Raw genomic sequence first — 12589 nt, forward strand, 5'->3', positions numbered from 1 at the left:
CAGCAATTAATCGTATAAAATCGCTAGCTAATAGTTCTTTTTTTCATATTGTTCGCCAATAGCATGCAGTTAATAAAACATATTCTTTTCCATACTCTGAAGTATACAAATTATATCAACGACACTCTGAAAATAAAAATCTGGTCATTCAAGATGATTACGACCTTGCCAAAGTTTCACAATTTTGCGCAGCGGCAGGACAAAAGAAGACAGAGCACGTGGGAAACTTTTGACCCACTGGTCTTAGAAGTAAATTCTTTATTGATTCCTTTTCAATTTGGTTTATTTTTAGGAACAGATAATTACTGATTCTGTTCAGGAAACTTAGATTTAAATGTAAATGCTGAATCAATGTAATATGTTTTGAGATATAATTTTTTGCCATAGAATTTATTTCACTAAAAATAAAATAAAAAAATATTTCGAAATTTTGAAGGTATTTAGAAATGAGAAATATTCCATTTATTCAAGAAGTCTGTAATTATTAATAAATAACTCATCTAAAGGTAAAAATATTTTTCCAAGAGAATGTGAAATTATTTTTGATGCATCCGCACTTTTTAAGAAACAAATCAAAAAGTGTATGTAAATATAAAATTTATTGAACTTGGTTGGTATTTATAAATTTTTTAGAGAAAAGCCTCCTTCTCTAGATGTTAAGATCTCGCAAGAAATAATTCTAAATATTCAGGCTCTTTCAATTCTCCCTCTGAAATTTTATCAACAAACATGCGAGCCCACGAGACGGAAAAAGGATCGCCAAATCCCCGGAAAAGCGTCGCCAAATATTTTAACTACAACAGCACGCTCCTTCTCCGTACCATTTACCGTTAGAGAACACCAAGAGCATTCCGAAAGTGCCGGAGCAGCCAGTGGTCGTGGCACGTGAGCACCCTGCTAGTCACGTGCTTTTCCAACTCCCACTGACTCTCAGACGAGTATTGGAAAATTCGGAGAGAAAACTCTTGCCACATCGAGTCCGGTGATCAGTGCGAGGAGAGCGATTAAGAGAATCGGGGACCGCTTTTTTCGACGTCGAAAAACACCTGTTATTTTTTGGGTGATCGGAACTGGTTATTTTTTTTGGTAACAGAGACACGAAAAAAAATGGAAGTTTGTTCTCGGAGAGGCAGATTGGTGCTTCTGACTGGTGTTATCTTGTGGAGTATCGGCTGTGTTCAGGCGGCATTTATGAATTATGACCGAAGTAAGTGCGGCAATGTTCTTTTTCTGTTAATAGACCACCAATGTCGAAAAAGTATGGGATACATAGAGGAATTTGGCTAATTGGAAGCTCATGAGATTACTGTAAAAACTTTGATTTATTCGAAGAAAAATTGGGATTTGGAATTACTGCAACGAGAGAAAACGACTATTAAATAACTAAAAATAACAGAAAATATTTACTATTAATATTTAACAGATTCAGAATAGAGTAATATTAATGATTAAATGGATAAATATTAAAGTTAAAATATTTATAATTATTTTATTTATTAAAATATTTTAATAAAAAATTGTGCTGAAAAATTCATATAAAATGAAATAAGACAATTGTATATTATGCAAACATTTATATACCGCTCTAAATTTATATATACCACATTAAGTACAACAATTATATAATAAAACTTAATAAACAAATTATACACTAAAACTTAAAATAAAGTTTATAATTGATATTTAAAGTATTCAATTTTTCTTTAAAAAGTAAGAAAAAAATTAAATGCTTTTTTTTTTATTGAATATATGTTGCGGAAGTATGTCTTAGAGTACATTATGAGTTTTTTTTGAAAATTATTTTATATAAACTATATTTTAATTAAAATTATATAAACTATAGTATATTTATCTGTAGTTGTACGATCGAGGCGAAAATAAATCAGAAGTGAAACCAAAGTTTTACAAGTTTTTTTTCACTTTAATCAATCTAAATAAAATCGAAATAGACAGGATATATTTAGCAATATGCAAGTAGGATATTTAAAGTGCCAGAGAAACAGAAATTTTGATTTACAGATAAATTGTTGCAGCGTCCGAATTAGCCAAATTCCAAGGTATTAATATTAAAAAAAAAAATGGAGATTTTAACATTCTCATATGTCAGTGAAATTACGAGTGTTACAAAAAAATTTTTTTTTTGAAGAATTGCTTATAAATTTATTTTTGGGGTAAAGTGCCTGTATAATTTAGTCCCTTGTTATTCCGTTTTCAAAAGCAAATATTAAATTTGGTTATTATTAGTTGGTATTTTGAAATTACAAAGAAAAAAAATCGTGAATCATTTCTTACTGACGCAAGGTAAATATTTTATGTTGATTAGCATTTTTCAATTTTATTTGTATGAAATCTTTTGAAAAAATTTTAAAATCATCATTTCCTTAATGAAATTATAAGAATATTATCTTTTCTTTTAAATTAAATAATTTGAGAATTCTTGTTTTTTATTCTCAAACTACAAAAGAAATTTTATTTGTCAAATTTAATTCAATGAATGATTCAAGAAATGGAAATATTACAAGGAAATAATTTTTTATTAAATGGATTTTTTCTCAATAATTTCTTATAAAACTGAATTTTATATTTCTTTTGTATGAACTTGCCTCAATGCTGAAGATTAAATAGGAATCTTTTGTTAAAAACCTGCAAAAGAAAGATTATTATGCTATTGCCAGATTAAAGTATACATTGGTTATAAGAATTACAAAAAATATAATCAGGTACCAAAGCCAACCTTCAGTTTAAAATTGAAATAGAAATAGAAAGCTTAATTTATCAATATTAAATTGGATTAATTTGTTTAGTATTAAGGATATCTTAAAAAAATTTATTTCTAGAAAATTTATTTTCTTTGATGCTTATTGAAATAAATATTAAAATGTGGAAAAATTAATTTATTCAAATATATAAGTAATTAGATTAAAAAATAATATCAAATATTTATTGGTACCATAAGCAAGTAAGTGTGACTGTGGAAAATAATGTAAAATAATTTCATCTATTCTATCTATAAAATATAATAAATTAAAAAGACGTAATATGTTTAGTTTCACAGGGCAAAATTTGTAAATAAATTGATGGAAACGGGTTGATTTTGAATTTATTAGTCACAGAAAGTTTATGTAATAATTTACATATAAAATATTGAATTTCTCAAATTATTTTATAGAAATGAATTATTTGAAAAAGGATACTATTTATCACCAATTCCATTATTTACATATTGTCTAATTTTTAGCACTATTAAATAAATGTTATACTTTATCAGCTAATATTTTATGTATTTCTCTTGGTTGATTACATACATGATATAAAAATTCTGTGTTCTTTTTCCTTTCAAGTATATTTTTTTAGTTCTGACAGGGATGATAAATTATGTTTAGCTTAAATTTTTTTTACTCTTTCTCTTACACGTTTTTTTACTTGCATTAAATGTAATTACTTTCACTTGGCATTTCAGAATGTTTGAAATGCTGAATTTATAAAAAGTTTTCATTTAAAATTAAGTTGATTAAATCGAAGGACACGAATGCCAATACATGATAGACAGCAATCAGTTGATGGCAAAACTTCGCACGGTTGCAAGCACGGGGAAAAGTGAGAAATGAATGTCTTGCTTTATTTCTAAACTTTGATGGGATCCATTTTCTTCGAAATTTATATTTATTTTCCACATTTTAAGAAACAAGGAAAACATTTTTGCCATGATTTATGTGAAGATGTGTGTTTCAAATGAAATAGTGAGAAATTGTGAGAATTGCGGAAATGGTAGAAATAATTTAGACAAAATTATGAGGAAAAAACTTTAAAAGTTGAAAATAAATTTTTGAACAAAAATTTTTTTGAAAAGATTTCAGAATTGCTCTTCAGTTATTTTCAGTAAATGCATAGCAATTTTATAGAAAATAATTACTGCAAAATAATCATAAATAGGCTGTTAAGCTGTGGATTGAAATGAGATTAATTTGTATGATAACAACTCATAATTGCTGCTAACTCCAGTAACGAGCGTGGAGTATATAATTATCTTATTTCTTGTTGGTTGGATTGTAATTTCATCACTGTGTCAACGTTTAAGATTTAATAAGATCTTCGCTAGAGAAAAAAAATTTCGAAAGCACTTGATAAGTTTTGCTTTAAAATTGTGATTTTTGAGGCTCTGATTCTTATATATGCATTTTAAGTTAATTAGTCGAATCTATGACGCCAACATTTTAATTCATATTTCTTCTCGATTATAAACTGATTCCCTGAATGAAACTTCTGAACTCAATCAGAGAAAAAGCTAATAATTTAGTTAACGATAAATATTTCGAGAAAAGCATCCTTTTTGCAATCTTTTCTATATTTTTACAATTCATTAGCTTTAAAATATTTGATCCTAATGTATCGTATAACTTTTAAAGAGCTATTCTTGCACACACACACACACACACACACACACACACACACACACACACACAAATTCGTATCTCGGGTACAGCTCTAGTGATTCGGATAAAATTTTATATTTAGACGAAGTTTTGCTTTTTTAGTTTTATCTATCTAAGTGTCTTATATGAAAAAACGTGATTTAACGCGCGCGCGCACACACACACACACACGTTATAACCAATAAAAATTTTTTCGATAACATATTCTTTTATTTTTCTTTTACATTTCTTTTTTCTACAAACTAAGCTGTTATTTTTTTCTTTAGCTTTTCAATAAATATTGCAAATATTTACTTTGAAGTTTTTTTATTAAATATTGTTTCCTGAAATCGTGAAATCTCTAAGATTACTTGTTATTATATGCAAAAACTTAAATGTGTTTATTTTTTATTATAATTTTACATGCGAAAAAAAAACTCTTTCCCGATAAAAATGCTACTTTTTACGAATATGTGTTCCTGAAGGTGGATCCTATTTTGTTCGCATTTAATGTTAGTGAATAGAATGTTGCATTCGAAACCGGTATTTTCAGGTTTTAAGTAACGGGTTTTTAACTTTTAAGAAACCGCAATTTATTTAAAGTCATTTCAGAACTTTCTAACTAAGAATGACTTCAGTTCCTATGGCAACGAATTCATTCTAAGGTTTTAATAAAGTATGGATCTTGTAGGCGATGGTTTATATGGAGGGTGTCAGAGTAAATTAAAAATTTAAGAAGCCAAATTTTTTTTCACGCGATTAGCATTTTTTGAAAGATTACAATTTTTTTTAAAATGCTGTTTTCTGAAAATAATTTGTTCCTAAAAAATGCAAGCACGAAAAATTGCCTAATTTTTTCCTTCGTTATATTTTAAAGAAATTTTAGCAGGGCTGACAAAAAGTAATTGAAAGTTCTCCAATAGGATAAATCATTCAGTTTTAAGTGTTTTTGCATTGTTTTCATTAATGAGAGATTTAGTTCATCGAGGCAAAATTATTTGTATATGTAACAAAGAAATTTATCTCACGCAAATCACGCTTGGTTGAAATTGTAAAGTTGTTATTCAATATTTTGGTATTTAAAAACTACTGTTGAATTTTTGGGCATTTAAAATATTTTGAATATAAGAAAAGTACATCAAACAAAAAAAATCATTCTTTAAATATATATGAAATATAATGAAGTATATAATTTATCCAAAATGTAAATTGCGACATTCTGTATAAAGTATAAAATAAAACTGTTGAAAGAAACAGATTTTTAAGTAAGAATCATAAAAGCGTGCCACATAATTTAGTTCAAATACTGAATTAGAAAAATTCTAAACTCCGTGTAAAAAGATGCATTGCTTCGTTAGGAAATATAAAATTGAACGTAATTCTCGAATCTGTAAAATTATTTATATACCTATAAATATCTCCAATTCGTGGAAATTTAAAAAAATCCACGCATGCATTTATGCAATAAAACATTCAGGACAAAGATTTAGTAAAATATTATAAACAAGTTCAAATTGTGCTTTGACATAAAAAAATACATAACATGGCATTCGTCAAAGGATTCTAAAACCTTCCGCGCTTTTGCGCATGCATTAGGATGGGTTTAATTCTTTAAAATAGGGGTGAGGGGAAAAATGAAAAGAGGACATGTTTAAATGTAATAATAAAGTAAATTCGGATTACTTTCAGAATAAATTAAAATAAAATAATAAGGTGAGAAACTACACGATACTCACATACAAGTGAAAAAAAATGAACGAAAAAGTATCTAATAGAGCGGAAATCCAGGTCAAAGAATGACGAAGAATTCTGGAAATGTGCTCATCCTTCAGCGTCTCACCCCTTAGTGAGGTAGAATCGTCGAAAAGTGATCGTCTAAGGATACTGAAGTGATCAGTATTTTATTACTTTTAGTTGTAGTGTTGGCCATATCAAATAGACAAATGATATCGTATTACATAATGAACTGAGGGGGCGGAAAGTTCAAACACCTGTTTTCTGCATTTAAATATAGGACTGTTAATCAGACAGAAAAAAATCAAACCAAAGTTATAAATATTTGAAAATCTATAAAAGACGTTGTGGATTTTTAATATAATTTATTGAAATCAGGAGTAAATTTAATAAAAGTGTCATTTGTTGCCCTTTTTAACCTCCTGTGAGATGCCCAATTGATTCGAAAGAGAAATGGGTACTGCGCATTTGATGAGTAGCATGCTAATATGATTGATTATACTGCAATGTAACAAGAGACACTTGCACATTGTTAGTGACAAAATTCGACGATTATCTCACCAAAAATGCTTTTTTAAACGAAATAGCAACTATGCATGCTATAATTTTATCGCCTGTTTCGCAAATTTTTTTTAAATAAAAAATTATCAAAGAACATTTTATTTCTAGGATTGTATTCTGAATTTATTTTCAACCCTTTTCAAAAAAGCATTCGATGCAGAAGATTTAAAGTGCGCTACTTTGCAACTGTTATCTCTGCTCCAATGTCTCTGTTAAGGCATCTTTAAGGCTTCATTTGAATTTCCTTTTTGCACGAAGTGCCTTTTTCTACCGGATTGTTGCCATTTAACGAAAGAAAGTTTTCTTAAGAAATGTTTTTCGTGGGCCTAATGGGCTTATTGTTCATAAAATACTTTTAAAATTGCAAAGAAAGACATTGTGATGGTTACTTTGTTTAACTGTTACATTTAAATGGCCCTGCCTTTAACAGTGAATCGCTTAAACGGCATCTCGTACTTAAAAAAAACTATCCGCACCTAAAGTTTAAAAAAAGTACATTTCTTAGAAATAAAAGGTGCAGGTGAGAATTTTTATTACAATCAGATCCAATAAAATAAAAAAAAAGCTAACTTAATTTTTGCTTTTTCATAAACGAAATATGTATTGCATAGTTCATATGATCTTTAAAAAACTCGCTCACGTGAGCTCAACTAATATCAAAATTTTGAAATCCTCAAAATTATTTTCAAAATTATGCATATTTCTGTCAATATGCATGCATGCATGTATGTATGAATGCAAACACGATTATTCAAAAATGGAAAGCTAAAAAAAAAAAAAAAATGAAATTTAGGACGAGGTCTTTACCTAAAAACTGTAAAATCATACCAAAAATACATCCAATGATTACTTGTCTGTCAGTCTGTCTGTACAGTGTGTTTGAAAACAAAGATTTTATCATGCTACTAATCGGATTTAGTTATGATCTGAACGCCGAAATTATAAATTATTGATAAAAATTCCATCCAAGGAATGCCTGTCTTTTTATGCGCAGATAAATATAATAATTTATAAATGCTTAAAATAGATGATAGATTCATCACTAGAATTTTAACTGTGTCCAATTTTGGATTAATCAAAGGGATTGATAGTCTGCTTATATACGTGTATCGAAATCTGACAAATTTTAGATGAATCTGGTGACAAAACTGTTGATTTTCGCCAAATTTTGTGCTAAATGGATTGAATTAACGACCGCATGTTTCTATGCATGTATGCTCATTAAAAAATAAGAAAAACTATGAAGTAAAATCAGCAAAAAGATAAAATTATCTGATCTTGTATCACCTTTTTTATTTAACTAAAATAATTTTTTGAAACCTTTATTTCTTTTTATAAACATCATCCATGATGTAGATTTATAATATTCTTTAGTTGGAAATATCTCGATTATGTTTTTGATCCCTTCGCATGCAATGATGTGCCTGGCTTTCCCTTCGAATTATTGAATGCTTAATTTTAAATCTACAATTAAGTGAAAGTATTAAATAATTTAAAATGTAAAGATACCTTAGGAATGCTTGAATATCTCAAGTGCCCCTCATATTATTACAAGTATTAAAATCATAATGAATGTCTCAAATAGCATATATCATCTAATTAGGAATTTAGGAATTTTTCAAGTCAATGAGTTAAGAGTAAAATTGGACCATATTTTGGACAAAAAAAAAAAAGATATTTTAATAACACATAACATAATTTTTTAAAATTTTTATCAAACCTCTAATGCTTTTATTTTTGCAAGTAATATAGTCCAAACTTATATTAAGCAACCATTATGAAATCGTTGCATATGCAACATGCGCTTTGTTATAGAAAAGTCTATATTAAATGATTTTTTGGGAATTCTAAGCCATATGAATTTTTTTATATAAAATTTTAGGCCTCATTCTGTTTTTTCCAAATGAGCTAACCATATTCAATGAGATGGAAAGTCTAGTGTCACGTCAAGACGAGGATTTCCTGTCACTTTGCAAACATTAATGAGTTTCGAAACTCGAGGAAATGAAAAATTCCCCGTAAAAAAATACCGCAAGAGAATTCTTCAGAATTTGACCTTCCATTTTCAAAAGCTACAAATGTTAAGTGAGCGCCCTAGAATTCTTTGTAAGGGGAGAATTTGATGACTAATATAATATAACATTAGAACATTATAAAAATTATATAATAAAAAATATTGTAAAAACATAATTTTTTAAGAAGTTTCGCGGCCTAAACTTCTTAAAAAGGAGAGAAGACATTTCTTCTTTACCGAGAGACAAGACACTTTGAATTTTTAAATTTCGCTTTATCCCATTCTGGGAGACATAATTTATATACAATAAGCGATGACGAACTGACGTCCGGTTCACAAGTTACACAAGAGTAGAAGAGCAAAGCATTTTTCCTCGGTCATTATATACTCTGAGGTTCTGATAGGGATTTCTTTACACGCGTCGAGTTTTGGTAAGGGAATTATAGGTATTTTTTAAAAGAATTTGTTAAAATTTATAGATTTTTTTTATCCCTTTACTCGGAGCTTGAGAACCGTTGATTTAAGCATTTTTTAAAAAGCTCGTGTAGCATTAATTAAATAAAAAAGGTGAAATTGGAACAGGAAATAGGAGAATTCATGCCCAGATTCTGCCAAATTGTCTACCATTAAAACTGTGTTATTTTAATTATCTTAATTGTTCTGTTCATTGGGTACATGTATATTTTTAATGGAGGCCAATTTCATGATTACATAAAGCTATTAAAAACATAATTGAAAGTTTCATCTATTTTTAAAATTTCATAGTATTGTAACTTAACTTTGATGACACATTGAAAACAGTTTGAATTTCAGGACGCCAATGTAATGGAATGTAAAATTAGGTTCTTAAAAATTAATTCATTTTTTTAAACTGCTAAAATTCAGAAAAAATTATTCAACCGGATATTAAAAAGAAAAAAAAATTGACGGGGTGTAAGAAATAAGTTGCAATTGCAGAAACATTCAGCTTCACTTGTCAACATTCAATTTAATTTTTAATTAATTAAAAAAATATATCGGAGGTTCATATTATCACACCTTCCAAGGTATGTATGTGTCAAATTCGGAAGTTGCAGGACAAAGGTTTGGCCTGTAGATCGCCAACACACACGCACACGCACACGCACGCACACACACACACACACACACCTCTATTATTAGTATTAAATATACAGCAGATTTTATAGATTTCCTGTGAATGTATTTTGCTCAAAATGTAATGAAAATCTACAAATTTGATATAAAGACAACAACCAAATTTCATCCTTCCAGATCAAAGCGTTTTTGAATTATACTGATCATATTCATAGTTCCAAAAATGGGTTTTCCCACTCAAGATGGTTTCAAACGTGGAAACGATTTTTTAAAAATTTTAAATAGCATTTTTTGACGATTGTAGTATTTTCTATTTGTATATAACGTATGCGAGAAAAATGTTACTTTGAGAATTCACTTTTAAGTAAATGTGTTAAGAATTATTAAAATATGACCCTGAAGCAAATAATAATTATAATAATAACAATAAAAGAAAAAAAACCTCTGAAACGGGAAAAAGAGATAATTCATTCTTTATCGATTAATAAATGAAAACCGCAAATATTAATTTTAATTTGATGGTTACCTCTAAATTTCAGATTTCTCATTAAGTTGAATATTTGAAATGAATTGAAGGATTTGTACAACTTTATAACCCACTTCTTACTCACGTGTTCATCAAAATTCATATTAGCATGTATAAACTGACATTTGCTTCCGCTAAAAAAATTCACATTTTTACTATTCAAACTTATTAAAAAAATTTTTAATTTATTTCAAAGATTGACTAATAAAAAAAATCTTATCCATTATTCGATTGTTGTGATCCTTTTTTGTTGCTTTCATTAAGTGGTATTTTAAGAAATAGAGATATGCAATATTTAAAATAAAACATCGAAAGCTGATCTGTTTTTTGCCACTTTCATATTTAGAATATTTTCAACAGATAAAACCTTAGGTGAGTTTTTATAATTGATATAACTTAAATAATTGAATGCTAATATAAAAGAATACATATTTTTTTAGCCACTCTTTAACATAATTGAAGTTGAGTATTTTTTAAATGGTTTTATTTCCGTTATATTCTTTACACCCTAACCATCACCATAAAATAAAAATAATAATCTTGCTTTTAACTTTACTTTGCATTTACTTTACTTTACAATGTGATATTCATGTAAAGCCTGCATAGCCTTAAAGAGAATACAGCGATATTAAGCGAATGGGTATCGAATTAATAGTATAGAGCTAAATAAAATAAAATTATTAACATTTATATCAAGTTTTTAATAATAAATAAATCAAAAATAATTCTTAAGATTTAAATTCTTAATTCATTTTAACAGTTATTCTGGACTCAAAAACGTGGGAGACAATGCCATAGATCGAAAGCAACTGAAGCAAATCCTTGGAGCGAATTTATAGAGCCATTAATTATGAGCAAATGCACATCTCCAGTATGCCAACATTAATAACGAACGAATAATGAATTTTAAATCTAGGATCTATGGGCAAAACTTGCATTTTAGATTACTATAAACTTGTTTTAATACATGCTAGCATAGTGAACAATTTTTCAGTTGAGATTTTTTTTAAAACCATTTCTAGATATTCATTGAACTTTTTAGTCATTTAAAAGAATAGTTGCTAATAATTCAGCTTAAATTTAACGTAAATATATAAAATATTCTCTAAATGTTTTTAAAAGTTTCGGTATAACTTTAATCAAGAAGAATGCCATTTATTTACTTATTTATTTACTCAAGTTTTTAACACATTCCCAAAGTTTCCAAAACCTGCCAATAACTTTAAAAAAAATTCTTCGGTGGAGGAACATTTACAAAAAAAGTTTTCTTTGTGTTGAACATCATGTGCCTGTTAGATAGAAAACAATGATAAAAAAATATGTTAAAGCTTCGTTGTAAGTAAAATAAGAAAAAAAAAAAGCGAAAATGTTGCCTTTGTGGCTCTGTAATGAAAAATCGCTCTTGTTTCCAAGAGAAAAAAAAATTGTCTTGTGATCTTCAGCGGAGTTTTCGCCAGTTCTTTTCCCTCGTGCAACAGAAAAAAAAGGTGAGAACTAGATCTTTTAATTTTTTAGGTAGTTAATTGAGAAGTAGAAGCTTAAATGGTAACTATCGCTATGGTGTCTTAAAGGTCTATATAAGACTTAAATGATTAGTGAAGTCTCCAGAGACGAACTGTTGAGGGATTAAAACCTTTTTTTACGTCACAGGAAAATACTAAGATTTTGTTAAACAGACAAAAATCGTTGAGCTTACTTGCGGATGCATGGAATTTTTCCTAATTAATGAAACGTTACATTTTCATATTAAAAGCAAGTAATATCTATTTTATCGGGTAACTTTATTTTTTAAAATTATGTGATATCTAATTTTTTTTGAGATAACGCTGCTCGAACATTAAATGCATTAACTCTCAAGAATTTGTTCACTTATCATTTTTAAATGTTATACAATTTTAAAAACATGTTTTTTTAAATTTAAAAGCGCCGAATGTATTGAATTTTATTTCATTTTCTAAGTTTTATTGAATGAAATATTTTCTAGACCTTACTCCAAAAAACACGATATATATTTTTTATCAAACGATAACGGAAATTTTTCTAATTTTAGATTTTGATTTTGATTTAAATTTCCTAATTTATCTAATTTGGGTTTCTTTTCTTTTAGACATTTTTACTGAGAAAAAAAATGGAAATATGTATTTACCCATAATAACTTGACTTTTTGGAAAATTCACTTTTAAATATCACTCGATATTTGTCATTTTTAAATATTTTTCTCGATTTTCGGTTTTTATATTAATTTTA

At 27.7% G+C, this 12589-nt stretch overlaps 1 protein-coding gene across 1 annotated transcript in view; it reads left to right on the top strand.

Annotated features, from left to right (window-relative positions):
• The first annotated feature begins 838 nt into the window (after nt 1–838).
• LOC129959701 (cartilage oligomeric matrix protein-like) overlaps nt 839–12589 on the top strand; it is a 594738-nt gene continuing 582987 nt past the window's right edge. The window contains exon 1 of the mRNA XM_056072616.1: nt 839–1207. Within this exon, the coding sequence (XP_055928591.1) occupies nt 1108–1207 (100 nt within the window). The 5' untranslated portion in view covers nt 839–1107. The remainder of the gene's footprint in view (nt 1208–12589) is intronic.

Source organism: Argiope bruennichi, chromosome 1 (assembly GCF_947563725.1).
Source record: "Argiope bruennichi chromosome 1, qqArgBrue1.1, whole genome shotgun sequence".
Taxonomy (NCBI): Eukaryota; Metazoa; Arthropoda; class Arachnida; order Araneae; family Araneidae; genus Argiope; species Argiope bruennichi.